Genomic DNA, 18,386 nt, shown 5'->3' with positions numbered 1-18,386 from the left:
CTGGCTCTGAGCTCAGGGATCACTCCTGGTGGTGCTCAGTAATCCCCGGGAAACAAACCCGGGTCTGCTGCATATAAGGAACATGCCCTACCCGCTGTAATATTCCTCCAACCCCTAAAAAAGAAATTTTTTAGAAAGGGCCATGTCATTATAGGAGGTTGCAACCCACAGTTTCACAGGGTCTGGGGCACCGAAGGGTGCTTCAGGGAGGGGTGTTTCAGACTGCTAGCAGGCCCCTTTCTCTGGGGTCTGGACAGCCCTCTGTGCACCCGATGAGTTTACCCGCACACAGGCCAAGCCAGACACCCCAGCTGTACCGGAGACCACTAGCCGGATATCGGCCCTTCCCCTCTCAGGAAGTTTGGGGGGTTCTAAGGGTGTGTGGCTAGGAGGGGTGCTGAGACCAGAGCTCCCTAATGTACCTGCCCTCCCCCCGCCCCCCCTCCCCATGGTCTGCCTCTCCCAGGGGCTCTGTGCAAGGTCGGCTGACTTCGTTCTCAGCAAAGGTCCCTGGGGACTGCCTTCACTTGCACCCCAGTTCCCAAGCCCCCAAAACCATCATCCTGCAGGGGTGCAGCCGTCTTGCCCGAGCTCATCAACGTTGCTATTTCTGAAGGGATGACTGATAAAAATGTGTCCTCCCGGGCTGTCTGTGGGAGTGTCTGTAGGGGGGTGGTTTCAAAATAGCACGGAGGTGCCTTTCTCTCTCTCCCCCCCCCCCTTTCTCCCCCTTCCTTCTTCCCTTCTTTACTCTCCCTCTCATTTTTTCTTTCTTTTTTTGTTTCCTCTTTTGTTTTTGTTTCTTTTGTTTTTGTGGACAGTGCAGTGCAGGTTTTGTTTTGGGGGGCCACGCCCTGCAGTACTCATGGGTTACTCCTAAATCAGTGCTCACTCCTATTGTGTGTTGAGGGACTATAGGGTGCCAGGATGGAAACTAGGTCTACTGTATGCAAAACGTGTGCACTAGCAGTTTTAATACCTCTAGGTCCTTCCTCCCTCCCTCCCTTCCTTCCTTCCTTCCTTCCTTCCTTCCTTCCTTCCTTCCCTCCCTTCCTCTTTCCCTCCTTCCCTCCTTCCCTCCTTCCTTCCTTCCTTCCTTCCTTCCTTCCTTCCTTCCTTCCCTCCCTTCCTCTTTCCCTCCTTCCTTCCTTCCTTCCTTCCTTCCTTCCTTCCTTCCTTCCTTCCTTCCTCTTTCCTTCCTTTATGGGTTGATACTTTTCAGGAGTGTTTGCAGGGAAGACCCTTCCTTCCTTCCTTCCCTCCCTTCCTCCTTCCCTCCTTCTTTCCTTCCTTTCTTCCTTCCTTCCTCCCTCCCTCCCTTCCTTCCTTCCCTGCCCACTGTCATAGGGGTCTCAGGCATCTTATACCCCCTTTTCCAGCGTTTTCCGCTGCTTACAAACATGAGTATTCAGGGACCAGGAACCTTTGACTTCCTCTGTGTTCCGGTTTGCATCTGACCTTTGGCCACACTATACTTTCTGCTCGGAACCTTCTGCCCTCTTTTTCCTCTGCCTTCTCCCCTTTCCTCCAGCGCCCTGCCCCCCACCCTCCAACTTGAACTCATCCTTGTTTTGTTTTTGTGCTACACCCCCCCAGGGCTGACGCCTGGCTCTGCGCTCAGGGACCACTCCTGGCAGGGCTGGGGGGGGGGACCCTATGAGATGCCAGGGATTGAACCCAGGTACAAAGTAAATGCCTTCCCTGCTGGACTATCCCTCCAGCCCCTAACTTGGACTCATCCTTCTGGTGCCCACTTAGCTAGCACTACCTCCGGACCCCTCAATGCCGGGGGAGGTGAGAGGTCTTCTCTGTGCAAACAATCCTGCTGCTGCATAGACTGTGAACCCACTTCCTGCCCTCACCATTGAGTGTGCCCTCTAGGACAGCAGAGATGCATCCGCGAGCGGGCTTCCCTTGGATGCTCACGTACCTAACGGAAGTGCAATAAAAATGATGGCGAATGGACATTGCAGGGCTGGGGTGATAGCCCAGTGGGTAAGATGCTTGTTTTGCACATGGCTGACTAGGGTTCAGTTCCCAGCACCCCATAGGGTCCCCCAAGCCCACCAGAATTGGTCCCTGAGTGCAGAGCCAGGAGTCAGATCTGAGCATCGCTGAGTGTGGTCCCCCCCCAAAAAAGTGGCACCGCATCTCCCACGTGGCCAGTGGAATCTGTCTCCATCTTCTCTGCTCCCTTCAGGGCTGGAATCAGGCTACTGACCAGCACGGACAGCACCACAGCTACGCTTGAGAGCCACCTGGCAAGGCTGCCAGGCACCAGGGAACTAGGAATCCCTGGATATTAATTGGATGAACAAAAAATGTTGGTGGGGGACCTTTGGCTAAAACAGGGGAGACCAGACTGACAAGGACAGACAGACTTTCGCTCCATGTGCTTTACTGAGCCTGGTCTGGCGTGATAATTGTCAGGCCGGAAGTGGCAGTGCCCTCATAAATACTCAGCCCACCCAGACATATTTACACAGATCCCAAAGGCACACCCACAAATGCAGAGGCCATCCGTGCAGTGCAATCGAACCCATGGCTCACGTGTGGAAATTCGCTGTGAATGTGTGATACCATTTTCAGAAGGGAAACCCATGTCCCAGCAGGGAGGGAGCAGGGAGTTGGCACAAAGTCCCCCGATGAAACTGAACCTCAAAAAGATGATGCCGGGCCTGAGCCATAATACAGTGTGAAGGGCAGTTGCCTTGCACGCAACCAACCCGAGTTCGATCCCCAGCATCCCATAGGGTCCCCAGTGCACCATCAGGAGCGATTCCTGAGGGCAGAGCCAGGAGTCAGCTTTGAGCAACACCCAGTGTGGCCCCCAAAAAACAAATAAATAAACCAAATAAAGATGGCAGCCCCATGGGAGGTGGGGCTGGGGTGGGGGGCGGGGATCCGGACCCACACCACAGAACTCAGGCAGTGAGTCCCAACTCAGTGTTCCTTCTAGGTTGGGCGTTCCAGAAACCCTCTGTAATGAGGGGTTCCGAAAGAGAATCCACAAGCAAGCAGAGCTGACGTGGGCTGTGTTAAATCAGATCAGCTTCAGAGGAGGAATTTTTTTTGTGTGGCCACACCAGGCAGTGCTCAGGTGGGCCACTCCTAGTTCCGCACTCAGGAATCACTTTCAGGGACCCTATGGGATGCTGGGGATCGAAACCTGGTCAGTTGTGTGCAAGACAAGCGTTCTACCCGCTGTACTCACTCTCTCTCTCTCTCTCTCTCTCTCTCTCTCTCTCTCTCTCTCTCTCTCTCTGCTCTCTCAGGAGGATTTTTACCCTGAAGCGCCAGCTCAGAGTTTGCAGTAGTGCAGGGGGGGTCTCACTGGGTCTTGAAGGCATGATGGCCATCCAAACCTCCCCCACTCCCGACAACCTGAGTTGTGTCAGATTACTGGGGCACCCCTCCCCCGCCCGCAGTGTTTGTGGGGTGCATTGGGCCACACGTGGGGATGGTAATTATAGCAAGCATGTCTCCCTCTGCAGGAGACGTTCGATGTCCCTTTGAAGCTCTTCTGCAAAGGGCTCTCGGCAACATGACTGGTGGTTTGGGTGGATCCAAGGGTTCATTAACTGCGGCCCTCCAAGGTTATGGGCTCTGACTAAAGAAAGGAGACGGAGTGGGCAAAGGGAGATCCGACCACAGCGGAGGGGGAACCACACTGCCTCCCTATTGGTCCGAGAAGCACTCCTTGGGTGAATGAGTGGAATTGCCAGTGATGGGCTTTCTCTCCCTCCATGCAATACCCTCCATCCTCAGTAGGAGACAGTGTTGAGCAGACAAAAACCTGAATGCGCCAGGGCTGGAATGACAGTCTAGCGGGGAGGGCCTTTGCTTTGCATGAGGCTCATGTTTTGAGCCCTGGCACCCTATATGGTTCCCTTGAATCTACTGGGTGTGATCCCCGAGGGCAGTGGGAGGAGTAAGCTCTGAGCACCACCAGGTGTGCCCCCCACCACCAAAAATCCATAATAATAACTCAGGGCTCCTCTGTCTTCCCCTCCCACACACACACACAAGAGGAAGTGTGAGATGTCAAGGGGCTTGGCGTGTGAGGGATGCAGTGGAGAGAGCAGGCAGAGGCCACTGCTCTGGGTCCGGCGTCACAGGTGAAGCCTCCTGCCAGCCTGTGTGGCTCCTTGGGGACCGGAGAGACCAGAACCGTGGCGGCAGCTGTTAATGCTTTTGTGGAGGGCCGGTGGGGCCCCTGGTGCAGATCCAGTTCGTGGCTGCTGGCTTCCCGCTAAAGTCCCGATTCTGCCATTTCCCCCAGCTGAGTCAGGAGCATGGTGAAGGGCGGCCTGTCTTCCGGTTTCTGATGGGGGTGGGGTGGGGGGGAGAGATGAAGCAGGACTGTGAGTTTCTTGCTACGTCCGAAGCAAGCCAGAGGCCAATCACAAGTGCCTCCACTGATTGTCTAATAAAGTCTATTCATTAAAAAAAATGGGGGGCTGGAGCAATAGTACAGTGGGTAGGGCGTTTGCCTTGCACATGGCTGAACTGAGTTCTAATTAATCCCCAGCATCCCATATGGTCCCCCGAGCACCGCCAGGATTAATTCCTGAGTGCAGAGCCAGGAGTAACTCCTGAGCATCACTGGGTGTGATCCAAAAAGCAAAAAAAAAAAAAAAAAGGGGGGGGGGAGACAAAAAAAAATCAGGGACTGGAGCAATAGTACAGCGAGGAGGGTGTTAGCCTTGCATGCACCTGACCCAGGTTCAATCCCCAGCCCCCAAGAACCGCCAGGAGTGATTCCTGAATGCAGGGTCAGGAGTAAACACCTAAGCAGCATTGCCAGGTGTCACCTAAAACCCCCAAATTAAGTAGACTTTAAAAAAAAACAAAAAATCAATGAAAAAATTTTTTTGAAAAAATCAATGAAAGCAAAGTTCAAAACCGAAAACACATAGCATAAGCATTGGCGCTCATTGTGGTTGGTTCTTTGTCCTGGAGAAGCTGCCTAGGTTGGCTTTGTGCCCGAGATTCATTTGGGTGTGTTTTTGTTTCTCGGCTGCAAAGGCTGGGCTAGAATGATAGGTCAGTGAGATGGGCCCTCACTTTGCAGGGAGCTGACCTGGGCTTGACCCATGGCATCCCATAGGGTCCCTTGAGCCCCACCAGGAATGATCCCCGAGTGCAGAGCCAGGAGTCAGCCCTGAGCATCACCGGGTGTGGACTCCCAAAAAAAAGAAAGAAAGAAAGAAAGAGAGAGAGAGAGAGAGAGAAAATTGATAAGGTCCTGACCCTTCATCCAGTCAGACAAATGTTGGCAGGTGACTGTACATGGGAAATAAAACATAATTTCTGGTTTGGGGCCGGAGAGAAAGCATAGTGGTTACGACGTCTGACTTGCAGGCCACTGACCACCAAGTTGGAACCTCAGCATCACACATGGATGTCCACACAGGAGCCATGGGTTGCTCCTGTGCAGAGCCAGGAATAGCCTCTGAACACAGTTGGGTGGGGACCAACCTTCCCTCCCACGCCCATCTCTGGTCCCCAAATAAAAAATTTTCTGGTCACCATCAGCTTTTGTGGGCTGGGAATCTGGGACGGGGACAGCTCCTTGATGCTCAAGTCACTTGCTTGCTAACCCACGTCATGGAGTGTGAGCCATAGGACAGCGGGGAGGGAGTTGGCCTTGCACGTGGCTGACCTGGGTTCGATCCCCAATGTCCCATAGGGTCCCCGAGCAAGCCACGACTCAGCCTTGAACATTGCCGAGTGTGATCCAAAAGCCAAAACCAACCAAACCAAAAAAAAAAAAAACCACAAGGGCTAGAGCGATAGCACAGTGGGTAGGGCATTTGCCTTGCATGCGGCCGACCTGGGTTCGATTCCCAGCATCCCATATGGTCCTCTGAGCACCGCCAGGAGTAATTCCTGAGAGCATGAACCAGGAGTAACCCCTGAGCATCGCTGGGTGTGACCCAAAAAGAAAAAAAAAACAGAAAAATCTCAAACCAAGTCTACTCAGGTTGTATCCCTTATCCTAAGCTGAATCCTTTTTCTGGGGAGGGGCTGGCCGTGACATCACACAGCCTGTCAGCAGGACGGGGTACCATCCCTCCACCAACCTCTTTCCAGCAGAGATTCATGATCTGGTACACGGGTGGTGAGGCCAGGCGGGGCTTGTAGAGTCGGAAACCACTCGAGATATCCTCCACCACCTCCGAGTTGGTCCGATTCTCATAAGGGATCTTCCCTTCGCTGAACACTTCCCACATCAGCACACCTGTGGGCAGGTGAGGGCCGCCTGGCTGAAGTCCATGGCACGCGCGCGAGCACACACACACACACACACACACACACACACACACACACGCGGGGATGCCCTTATAAAAGGAGCCCCAGGTGCCCAGAGCAGGGATCTCAACCTCCTCTGTCCCACCACCCCCATTTTCAGGAGAAAAAAAATCACTCTTGGTGGCTGGAGTGATAGTATAAGCAGGCCGGTAATCAATCCAGGTAATCAATCCAGGTTCGATCTGCAGCACCCTGCAGGGTCCCCTGAGCAGCCCCAGGAATGATTCCAAAGAGCAGAGCCAGGAAGCGAGTCTTTGGGTGCGCCCTCCCCCAAATAAGACAAATCACTCAGCACCCCCTCAATTGTTCCTCAGTCTATTACCACCCCTTTTCTACTTAAGGATTTTTTTTTGGTGGGGGGGGGGTGTGTGGGCTTATCCAGTGATGCTCAGAACTTACTCCTGGCTCTGCACTCAGGAATCACTCTTCTGTTGATGCTCGGGGAAAACATAGGGGATATGGGGTTCGAACCCGGGTTGGCCATGTGCAAGCAAGCACTTTCCCCACCCACTGTACTATCTTTCCAGCCCCTTTACTTTAGAAATCCCCGCAGAACTCTCCACCCAGCACTCTGGGCAGGGCAGAGGGTTGGATGTCCAAGGCCTTGGCCCCTCTACCTCTGACCGTGAAGTCAGAGGTTCTGGGTGTCCAGGGGGCGTGGACTGGAGGGGACACTCACCAAATGACCACACGTCTGACTTGCTGCTGTAACGGCTGAAAGAGAAGACTTCCGGGGACGCCCACTTGACAGGGAACTTGGTGCCGGTGGAGCTGGTGTACTGGTCATCCAGGACGAACCTGGGTAGAGAAAGAAGTTCGGGGATGAGAGCTCAGCCCACTCCTGACACTCGGTCACTCTCCTGCCCCTTGCACTACCTGGTCATCCCGAAGTCGGACACTTTGATGACGTGATTCTCTCCCACGAGGCAGTTCCGGGCAGCCTGGGGGGGGGGGGGGGGAAAGAGCATGTGGAAGGAGTGTTGGGGTGGGGTGGGGTCCTGATGGGCTGTCATCAGTCCTAGGTCACACCCGGCGATGCTCAGGGGTTCCTCCTGGCTCTGCACTCAGGAATCACTCCTGGTGGTGCTCAGGGGAACCATATGGGATGCCGGGGATCGAACTTAAGACGGCCGCATGCAAGGCAAATGCCCTCCCCATTGTGCCATCGGTCCAGGCCAGGCCTTGGCTTTCTAGGCTGGATAACGGCACGGAGGAACTTCGTGGATGTGAACCAAGACTCGAGGAGCTGGGGGGAGCTGGCTAGGAAGCTTGTTAAGGAGCCAAAGTGCGGCAGGGAAGGTGTCTGCCTTGCATGTGGCTGACCCAGGTTCGATCCCCAGGAGTGATCCCTGAGTGCAGAGCCAAGAGGAAGCCCTGAGCATCACTGGATGTGACCCTCACCTCCTCAGAAAAGAAGCATATTAAGTCTCCCCCACCCTCTCTCTCTTCTGGAATAGGGAAATCTGGTCTTGGGGCTCCATCGCTGAGAAACCTGTGTTTGTGGTGTGTGGGGCTGGACCAGAAAAATTCCCAAGTACAAGCTGGCCCATCCCATGGGGTCCAAAGGGTTCGGGGCTGGAGCGATAGCACAGCGGGGAGGGCGTTTGCCTTGCATGCGGCTGACCTGGGTTTGATCCCCAGCATCCCATAGGGTCCCCAAAGCCCCGCCAGGATTAATTCCTGAGTCCAGAACCAGGACTTAACCCCTGAGCATTGCTGGGTGTGACCCAAAAAAGCAAAAAAGAAAAAAAGTGGGTTCAAGGTGAAAGTAGGAAGTGGGACCTCTAGGTACCCCAGGAAGGGGCAGAGAAAGAAATTCTAGGAGGGGATCATGTCTGTGATCTCTCACATGTGCTGGGCGTGGAGAGCTCCGGTTTGCCGTGGGATCTCCCTCCCTCCCTCCCTCCGTCTCTCCCTCCCTCCCTCCCTCCTCATCCTGCATCCCTGCATGGGGCTGTGGGGTGGAGGTGGGGTGCTTGGGTGGGGTGGGGGTCTCACCAGGTCTCGGTGGATGACACACGCCTCCTCCAGGTAGGCCATGCCCTCGCACACATCCAAGCACATGCCCAGCAGCGCGCCTGCCTTCAGCGTGCCCCGCTGGTGGCGCAGGAAGTCCGACAGGCAACCGTGTTCCATGAACTCGAACACCAGGCAGATGGGGGCCTGCTCCAGGCACACCCCATACAGCTGCACCAGCTTGGGGTGTGAGAGCTTCCTGGAGTGGGGGAAGGGGGGAAGAAGGCAAGAGACAGGGGCTGGAGCAATGATAGCACAGCGGGAAGGGCATTTGCTTTGCACGTGGCCGACCCAGGTTCCATTCCCAGCATCCCATAGGGTCCCCCCGAGCACCACCAGGAGTCATTCCTGGGTGCAAAGCCAGGAGGAACCCCTGTGCATCGCCGGGTATGACCCAAAAAAGCAAAAAAAAAAAATAAAGAAAGAAAAAAAAGGAAAAAAAAAGGCAAGAGACAATCTACACTCTGTCTCCTACTGAGTGCATTCCCTCACCTCCCTCCCTTACCTCCCTCAAAGGCAGGGCAGGAAGTCAAGAGGTGTGACCCCTTGGGAGGAAATGGGGGTGGGGGTAATGGGGGGGTATCAGTGGGCTCTGTAGACATTGGGGTGGGGGAGTTTGATCTTGAAATCGGTGCTGGGGGAAAACCAGGGCTAGGAGGGGGCAGTGCATGGTCTGCAACTGGTGTTCAAAGGCACAGAGCGGGGCGGGGTGGGGGGGCAGGCTCCCTTCCCAGGGCCCCTCACATCATGATTTCCGCTTCCTCGAGGAAGTCTTCTTCAGACATGGCGCCCTCCCGGACGGTCTTGATGGCCACCTTGTCTCTGTTAAGCCAGTAGCCCAGGTGCACCAGCCCGAACTGCCCGCTGCCGATCTCCTGCACGAAGGTGAGCTCCGAGGGGTCAATCACCCACTTCCCTGAAAGACAGGTGCTATTTGTTCTAGGGTCAGCTTGCAAGAGGGGAGGAGGTGGCAAGGGACTCCAGGAAGTCGCCAAGTCCCCTCCTAGAACCTGATCCTGCGCTTAACGTAACCCAGAGATGGTGAGTGGTAAGAAGCCGTCATCTTGGGACCACTGCCGATAAATAAAATGAATATTCTCTTTTCCCAAATTATAAACTTTAAAAAATAAAGAGCCAGGCTGGGCTGGAGAGACACAGCAGGTTGGGTGCTTGCCTTTGGGTGTAACCCTGGTGCCATGTAGGGTCCCCAAGCAACACCAAAAGTGATTTCCTGAGTGTAGAGCCAGGGCTGGAGCGATAGCACAGCGGTAGGGCGTTTGCCTTGCACGCAGCCAACATGGCCGACCCGAGTTCGATTCCTCCGCCCCTCTCGGAGAGCCCGGCAAGCTACCGAGAGTATCTCGCCCGCACGGCAGAGCCTGGCAAGCTCCCTGTGACGTATTCGATATGCCAAACACAGTAACAACTAAGTCTCCAATGGAGATGTTACTGGGCCCGCCCCAGCAAATCGATGAGCAAGGGGAGGGCCTTTACTTTACTTACTTTACTAGAGCCAGGAGTGAGCCCTGGATGCTATTGAATGTGCCTCCACCGCCCCCCACCCCCAAAACAAAGAAAAGTGCGTGCGTGCGTGTGTGTATGTGTGTGTGTGTGTGTGTGTGTGTGTGTGTAGGGGGGAGGAGGGAGGAGAGTCATCCCTGCAGGAGGTGTCTAGTTGCAATAAAACGCAAGTGGGGGGGTGCCTGGAGCGATAGCACAGCAGGTTGCACGCGGTCAACCCCAGTTCGATTCCCAGCAACCCATATGGTCCCCCAGCACTACCAGGAATAATTCCTGAGTGCATGCGCTAGGAGGAACCCCGCTAGGAGGAACCCCCCCCCCCCATGCAATGCTGGGTGTGGCCCAAGAAACAAAACAAACAAACAAAAAGCAAGTGGGGAAGAAGAGGGGGAAAGACGTTCATGGAGACCACCAGGATGCTTAGAAGGAACCTGTAATGTTCCAAGTTTAACTGCAAACTTCTCAGGATCACTTTTACCTATGAACCAAAGTTGATCATTCATTCATTCATTCATTCACCCATTCACACAGCCAGCCAAGGGAATCTGCTACACACACACACACACACACACACACACACACACACACACACACACTTTAGCTAGATGTTAGCAGGAGGGGATGGCCACTGTGCCCTGGCCTGGGGAGTGTGCGTTTCAGTGCTGGGGCATCCCTCCCTCAAAGGCTGAGCATGCTTACCATAGCGTAGCCCGGCCGTGACCGGGGCTTTCTGCCTCCAGGAGCAGACGGGGTGCCGGAGCCGAGTGACCAGGCCTGGGTGGGTTAAGAAGAAGGTGTTGTTTAGAGCTGACAGCAGCAGCTATCCCAGTGAAATCACCTGGGAGATGCAGGGCAGAAGTGACTTTTATTCTGAAAAATCCAATGCGATAGAGACTTTTATTTTGGAAAATGTAGGAACTCTTATTCTGGAAAATGCAAGACAAAGGAGACTTTTACTTGGGAGAATCCACTGCAAAGGTTACTCTTATTCTGGAAAATGCAAGGCAAAGACAGCTTTTACTCTGGAAAAAGCAACTTTTATTCTGGAAAAGAAATCCTACAGCCCAGTCTCTGATGGCATATGTTTCCTAAGAGGTGGGTGGGCGGTGAAAATCCCAGGACTCCAACTACAGAATTTGGTGATTAAAAGAAAAAAAAATTCTATCCTGGGACTGGAGTGATAGTCCAGCAGGTTGGGCATTTGTCTTGCACACAGTTGACCCAGGTTCCATTCCCAGCATCTGCAGGATCCCCTAAGCACCGCCAGGAATGATCCCTGAGTGCAGAGCCAGGAGTAACCTCTGAGTATCGCTAGGTATGGCCCCCAAATCAAAATAAAACCTGTCCTGCTGTCCCCAAAGCAAGTGCCCCGTGGACTCACCTCCTCCGTTGTGTTGGTGGTAGTTGATGAGAAGGGGGATGGAATCAAACACGAACTTCTCAGCCACGTAGAAGCGTTTGGGGCTGTCGCTGGTCTCCTTGATATGATAGTGCTTGATGCAGGGGCTGTTCTCACTGAAACCCAGGGAGGACAGGTTCAGGGCCGTGCTTTCGCCCCAGGCCACCTTATGCAGCCTGGCCTCAGGTCTACTGGTCAGCATCAAAGATCCTGAGGGGGCGCCTGGTCTCACACCACGGGTGGGCCAGGGCAGGAGTGCTCCCTGTCACTGTGGGGAAGGTCACAGATACTCCCTGTCATACCCCGGGCAAGGTCATGGGTCTCCCTGTCACGTGGAAAGATCACATGTGCTCCCTGTCACACTTGAGAAAGTCACAGGTTCTCTTTGTCATAGTGGGGCATGTCACAAGTGCTCCCTGTCACACTTCCTGATGGGGAAAGGCCAGGAGTGCTTCCTCTCATATGGGGGAGGTCATGAGTGCTCCCTGTCACAAGTGGCAAAGGTCAGGAGTGCTCTCCATCAGTGGGGAAGGTCTCAGAGCTCCCTGTCACAGTGGAGAGGTCTGAAGTGCTCCCTCTCGCAGTGGGACAATTTATGAGTGCTCTCTGTCACATTGAAAAAAATCACAGGTTCTTCCCATCAGTGGAAAAGGTCACAAATGCTCCCTGTCACAGTGGGGAAGGTCACAGAGCTCCCTATCACAATCGGGAAGGTTGTGAGTGTTCCCTGTCACAGTGGGGAAGGTTGTGAGTGCTCCCCGTCACAGTGGGGAAGGTTGTGAGTGCTCCCCGTCACAGTGGGGAAAGTCATGTGTGCTCCCCGTCACAGTGGAGAAGGTCACGAGTGCTCCCCATCACAGTGGGGAAGGTCACAAGTGCTCCCCCATCACAGTGGGGAAGGTCGTGAGTGTTCCCCATCACAGTGGGGAAAGTCATGAGTGCTCTCTGTCACAGTGGGGAAGGTCATGAGTGCTCCCAAATACAGCGGGGGAGATCACAGAGGTGCTCCCCAGTGCCCCTCATTCTTCAGAGCTTCTTGTTCAGGGACGGAGACGTCCACATCTCTCTCCTGGCCGGACCCGCTCGGTCTAGTGCTCCTGATGTTTGAGTCCCCGGAGGAGGGGGCCTGTCCCTACCTCCCGATGGCCTTGGTGAGCACGGACACTGTGTGCGTCCCGGGGGTCCTGGAGTCTCGCACCATGAACGCCCCCTCTTTGTCCTGGAGGAAGAGAGAAGGGAGGGGGTGAGCAGTGCTCTGAGGTGTGGGGTCCTTCCTGAGACTGAGCCCCATGGAGCTGGGGTGCTGCTTCCAGAGACAAAGGGTGCAATTGAGGGCAGGATCACAGAAGATGACGCCCACCACCCACCGGCCGCTCTCAGCCTCAGTTTCCTCAGGAGGTCACCTCCTAGTAACTCCCAACCAGAAAGCAGCAGATCCGAGGTTCATGTTCCAGATAGGTGCCACTGTCCCATGACATCAAGGTACAGCAACGTGGGAGCTTCTCATCCCCACCCCCACCCTCATCAAGGGCACAGAGCCCTTTGTGGTGTCAGAATCATCCCCCTCCACCCCCAACCCCATTCCCAGCTCTCCCCAGAACTGCTGAAAAATAACCTTCAACTCCCCAGAAAAATAACATTCAACTCCCCAGAACTGCTGGTACTGGCTGAAAACATAACATTCAACTCCTGCTGGTACTGCTAAAAAATAACATTCAACTACTGGCTTCAGGAGGGAAGTGGGGAGCAGGAAGCACCCCGACATGCTTCCAGCGCAAGCAATCAGAAAGGATTCCCCCTATTATTGATTCCTTCCCAGCAAGGACCTCAAAACCACCTGTTTCCAGCACGCACCAGACCATATTTCCAGTCCACTTGGGCTTGTGGTATTCGGGAGACTTTGTATAGGTGGGGAATGGGGAGAGGGGGTGGACTCAGTGAGTGGGGCCTTGAGCCTGTCTGTGGAACGAAGCACACAGTCGGGAACAGCGCCCCCTGCCCCACCCTGTAAAGGGGGTGTGCGTGGTAATGCAGTAAGGTCCCATGCTTGAGCTGCGTTTGCAATGTCAGGGAGAAAGGTGGGACTCTGCAAAAGTTTTCTTTTTTTATCCTTTAATGCTTTCTAGGTCACACGCAGGGATGCTCAGGGTTTACTCCTGGCTCTGCACTCAGGAATTACTCCTGGCAGTGCTGGGGGGACCACATGGGATGCTGAGGATAGAACCCGGGTCTGCCGCGTCCAAGGCAAACGCCCTCCCTGCTGCACTATCGCTCTGGCCCCTCTGCAAAGGTTTTCTGGTTCTGGCCTTATCCGACTTTGCTACTGTTGCGTTTACATCTGGGTTGCCCAGTGCGCGCGTCCCAGAGCACGGGGCTGGAGCTGCAGACCCTGCAAATAACACATCGTTCAAGTTTTCTGGGTTTGCGTGGGGGAGGGGTACAAACCCACTCCAGGGGGGCGGGGGACCGCTGACCCCCTCATCCCCACCCTACCCCTCCAAACTCCCCAATAACGACTCGGTCGCAGACATCCCTGATCACGGCCAGGACAAACCCCCCAAAAGCAGAACTCCGCTCACCCAGAGGGCCCCCTGGGAAGTCTCCAGGATGCGTAGCCTCGACCTTGCTTGCATGGGGACAGGTGTCAATAATTCAGCGTAGTTCTGACTCGGTGGGGCGTGTGTCGCCTACACCCTCGCACGCGAGCTAAGTTCACTTAAACTTGGACCGGAGCTTGCAAGCATGCGTGCGTGCGTGCGTGCGTGCGTGCAGCGTGCGTGATGCGTGCGCGATGCGTGCGCGATGCCTGCGTGCGTGCGTTTGCAACCAGCTCGGGGGAGCGAGCGTGACCGCTAATGCACCCACTCTGTTTTGGTTGATTTTGTTTTGTTGGGGGGGTCACACCCGGCGGTGTCGCCCGCACCCCACCGAGCTCCGGTGCTTCAAGCCTCGCCTTTCCGCGACGCGGATGCCCCCCTCTCCGCCCGGCTGTTCCTTGCAGCCTTGGAGCTCAGGGAAGGCCTGACCCTGGAGGGACCTAGTCGGGTCCTCGGTTGTCTGCCTTCTCACGACTTGAGCTGGAAGAAAGAAGCGACACGGTAGGGCGCATTTCTAATCCCCTATAAAACGGTGATGGATTTTGTAAGAGCTTGGCTCGCGGCCGCCGGGAAGCACAGTGGTTAGAGAAAAGCGGGGATTCTCCTGCGGGCTGTGTGGATGGAGAGACACCCTGGAACCCCGGCTGGGGACCACTGGGGCAGCCTCCAGAGCCGAGGGACAGCGGGAGCGCTGCTCATCTTGGACCGGTGGAAGAAACGGGGCAAGTGGAGAACCCCAGTGTCCACTCACGGTGTTGGGGGGCGAGAGAGCGCGCGCGCACAGGGCACGCCCTCTCTTCAGGGGCTCCCCTCCTAATCTTGACACCCACTCCCCACACCCACCCGCCGGCCTGGGTAGCCTCCTCTGACCTGGTGTAGCTTTAGAACCATCAGGAAAAGCTAAGGCAAGTGGCAGTATTCCTTAGCACCCCGAATACAAATCATTGAGCATGACATTCTATTCTGGCCTGACCAGAGTTGGGGTGAGGGGGCTCCCTGGGTGGTCCCAGCCAGAGAAACCACAGCTTTAGTGAGTTACCTGCCAGTATGAAAACTTTCCCACCCCTCCACCCCCAGTTTCTTTTTTGTTGTTTTTTTTTGGGGGGGAGAGATTACTCAGAGATTACTCCTGGCTCTGCATTCAGGACTCACTCCTGGCAGGGCTCCGGGGACCCAATGGGGTACCAGGGATCGAACCTAGGTTAGCACGACAAGCGCCCTCCATGCTCTCCTAGTGCTCTGGCCTTCATCCCTATTTTAGTTACCCTGTCGTCGGCTGATGCCATGATATCCCTCTGCCCCAGGATATTTGCACCAGATATGAAAACCATTCCTTAGCCATCCAACCCCCTGCCTTGGCATGAGGCGGAGCCAGGCTGATATAAAAGCACAACTGAGTTCATTTTCACTCCAAAAAACAAATCCAGCTAGGGCTGGAGCGACAGCACAGCAAGTAGGGCGTTTGCCTTTCGCGCGGCTGACCCGGGTTCAATTCCCAGCATCCCATATGGTCCCCCAAGCACTGCCAGGAGTGATTCCTGAGTGCAGAGCCAGGAGTAACCTCTGTGCATCGCTGGGTATGACCCAAAAAGAAAAAAAAATCCAGCCGACTTACAGTGTCCAGAAGAAGTTTTTCAGCTTTGTCTCTGCTGATATTTTTGTTGTACCACCTGAAGGCAGGAAAAATAAAATAGTTGCAGTTAGTGATGATTGAAATGTGAGTTTTAGCTGTTTGCATTCTTTATTTCTAAAAGGCCTTTTGTGCTGGGGTTGGAGAGCTAGTCCAGTGATTAAGGAGCTTGTCTTGTATGTGGCTGACCCAGGTTCAAACCCCTGGACTGTGCCAGGGGTCAGTCCTGGGCACAGCCCACAAATAGCCCCTGAGCACTGCAGGGTGTAATCCAAACTCACTTCCCTTCTCCCCAAAATAAAATACAGTTTATTCTAGGAAAGCATTTGATCATTTTCTGTTTTCACCTCCTAGGGTTTAAAACTCAAAAGGAAACATATTTCCCGGCCAGTGGGCACAGAACAAATGAACCCATGTTGGCAAAACTGGGATCTTGGCTGAAGCCAGATTTGTGGTGGTGTGTAGAGCATCCATTGTATTGTTCTCCTTTTGGGCACGGTGCAAGTTTTGGGTTTAAAATATGTGTCCTGGCCTGAGAGATAATACAGCAAGTAGGGTGCTTGCTCTGCATGTGGCCAACCTGGGTTTGATCCCTGGCACCCTGTAGGGTTCGTCCAGCACCACTTGGAGTGATTTCTTTTTTTTTTTTTTGGGTCACACCCAGCAATGTGCAGGGGTTACTCCTGGTTTATTCACTTAGGAATTACTCCTGGCCATGCTCAGGGGACATATGGGATGCTGGAAATTGAACCCGGGTCCGGCCGCATGAAAGGCAAATGCCTGGAGTGCTATCACTCCAGCCCCTCGGAGTGATTTCTGAGTGCAGAGCAAGGTGTAATTTTTACCGGAAGTGACAGAAAAAAAAATGAAAGAAAACAAACAAAAAAGAAAAATATGCATCCTCCTCTCTGTGTCTGAGGACAGTGTTGGTAATAACGTGCACATTGGTGAAGGGTAGTGGACACTGCCAGACAGTCATGAATATCTTTGTGATTCAGTGATTCAATTTAAAAAAGAACATTTTAGAAAGAACGAGCAGCTAGGAACACTATTGTCCTTACAGTTTCAAGATCTGCAAAAATTTTTATAGTTTTGGTGTCTACTAAAAAAAAAAAAAGCAGAAGGATTGGAGCAATAGTCCAGTGGGGAGGGCATATGCCTTGCACGTGGCTGATCCTAGTTCGGTTCTCGGTCCCCAGAGCACCGCCAGGAGTAATTCCTGAGTGCAGAGCCAGGAGTAACCTCTGATCATGCCGGGTGTGACCCAAAAACCAAAATCAAGCAATAACAACAACAAAACACCCCAAATGCTCAGAAAGTAGCAAAGGTTAGAAATGATGTTGGGGGGTGAAGGTTGGGGCGTGGTTAGGGCTGGGGCGTATTTAAAGGTTGTGGGCGTGGTTAAGGGTGGGTGTGGTTAAATGGTGGGCGTGGCCAAAGAAGTGGGCGTGGTGAGAGTGTGGGTGTGGTTGGAGGATGGGCGTGGTTAACAGGTGAGTCACATCCTGGCTTCCCTGGCTCCTCGGAAGAGGCACTGGAACTGATCTGCTGCCACTAAAGGATCTGGGCGCCTCACCAGCCCAGCACAGGGGAAGCTCTGGGCGGAAGGAGCATCCTGAGGATCATGGCTGTTGAGTGTTGAGAGCAGCCACTTATGGGGGAGCAACAGGCTTCTCTGAGCCTCTCAACGTCACACCCCTAGATGGTGCCTATAATAAACTCATGGGGCTCCTCCCAGCTGGCGAACAAGCTTGTTCCCGTGAGCGAGCAATTGGATTGTGCTGAAAGAAAGGCGTTTGCTGCATGGGCCTCCAAGCTGATGTCCACCCTGAGGAGGACATACTGCCCTACCTCTGCCACTGAGAGTGCTCTAGTCGCACACACACAGACACACTCACGCACGCACGTGCACACACACCAACATTCATCTTACCAACCCTCCTTTTTTTTTTTTTTTTTTTTTGCATCACACCCGGTGGTGCTCAGGGCTTTCTCCTGGCTCTGTGCTCAGGGATGGATCACTTCAGGACTAACTGAGCCCCACGGGGACAGAAGAGGTGTTGTGATTGAACCTGGGTGTAAGTCAGGCGCCCTGCCCGCTGTGCTATCTTTCTGGCTTCTTTTTTTTTTACATGGTTTTGAAGTCTTTGGCGATGGTCCCCCGAGATCAGGCAGCATGGAGTGGGAAATCTGCCCGGGTTTCTCTGCAACATTGGGCGTGTGAAAATGCAGTTCTGCGTGCAGAGAGCAAAGCCAGCTCACAGATGGAGTGGCTCGCGGGTGTCAGGTTTTATTTTTAAAATGACTTAAAATACCTTCCGACTGGAGAAGATAGAGTTTTCTTTTCCTTTCCACCCTTCCCTGCTGCTTTCTTCTCTGATGGAATTTTGAGTTGGGCTCACTACCAGAAAGGAAGAGGTAATGAAGAAAAGCCCAAACAAGTCATCCAAGTTTTTTGGGGGGGAGGGGAAGCGGAGCGATAGTACCGAGGGAAGGGTGCTTGCCTGGCACGAGGCTGACCTGGTTTGATCCCTGGCATCCCCTAGAGTCCCCTGAGCCCCACCAGGAGTGACCCCTGAACACAGAGCCAGGAATAAACCCTGGCATATGTGGCCCCTAAATAAAGAAAACAAACAAACAAACAAGTTTCCCAGCCCAGTGCTCATTGAAATAGATGCTGTTCTGCTTTCTTTGTTATTATGATCTACTGGTGTTGTCTATAAAAACAGCAGATGAGGGGCTGGAGTGATAGCACAGCGGGTGGGGCGTTTGCCTTGCACGTGGCCAACCCAGGTTCAATTCCCAGCATCCCATATGGTCTCCTGAGCGCCACCAGGAGTCATTCCTGAGTGTAGAGCCAGGAGTAACCACTATGCATCGCTGGGTGTGACCCAAAAAGCAAAAAACA

General features: G+C 53.9%; 1 protein-coding gene across 2 annotated transcripts in view; it reads right to left on the bottom strand.

The window, feature by feature from the left end:
• Nucleotides 1-4,188: 4,188 nt before the first annotated feature.
• Nucleotides 4,189-18,386, bottom strand: part of ITK (IL2 inducible T cell kinase) — a 46,963-nt gene continuing 32,765 nt past the window's right edge. For both annotated transcript variants that reach the window (XM_056112889.1, XM_056112890.1), the window contains exons 8-17: nt 15,464-15,518; nt 12,388-12,470; nt 11,234-11,367; nt 10,552-10,626; nt 9,076-9,247; nt 8,314-8,530; nt 7,192-7,256; nt 6,995-7,113; nt 6,087-6,244; nt 4,189-4,324 (exon numbers count right to left, since the gene is read on the bottom strand). In XM_056112889.1, coding sequence (XP_055968864.1) covers nt 4,253-4,324; nt 6,087-6,244; nt 6,995-7,113; nt 7,192-7,256; nt 8,314-8,530; nt 9,076-9,247; nt 10,552-10,626; nt 11,234-11,367; nt 12,388-12,470; nt 15,464-15,518 — 1,150 coding nt within the window. In that variant the 3' untranslated portion in view covers nt 4,189-4,252. The remainder of the gene's footprint in view (nt 4,325-6,086; nt 6,245-6,994; nt 7,114-7,191; nt 7,257-8,313; nt 8,531-9,075; nt 9,248-10,551; nt 10,627-11,233; nt 11,368-12,387; nt 12,471-15,463; nt 15,519-18,386) is intronic.

Source organism: Sorex fumeus, unplaced genomic scaffold (genome assembly GCF_029834395.1).
Source record: "Sorex fumeus unplaced genomic scaffold, SorFum_2.1 ptg000019l, whole genome shotgun sequence".
Lineage (NCBI taxonomy): Eukaryota > Metazoa > Chordata > Mammalia > Eulipotyphla > Soricidae > Sorex > Sorex fumeus.
This window is presented reverse-complemented; position numbering and strand designations above follow the sequence as displayed.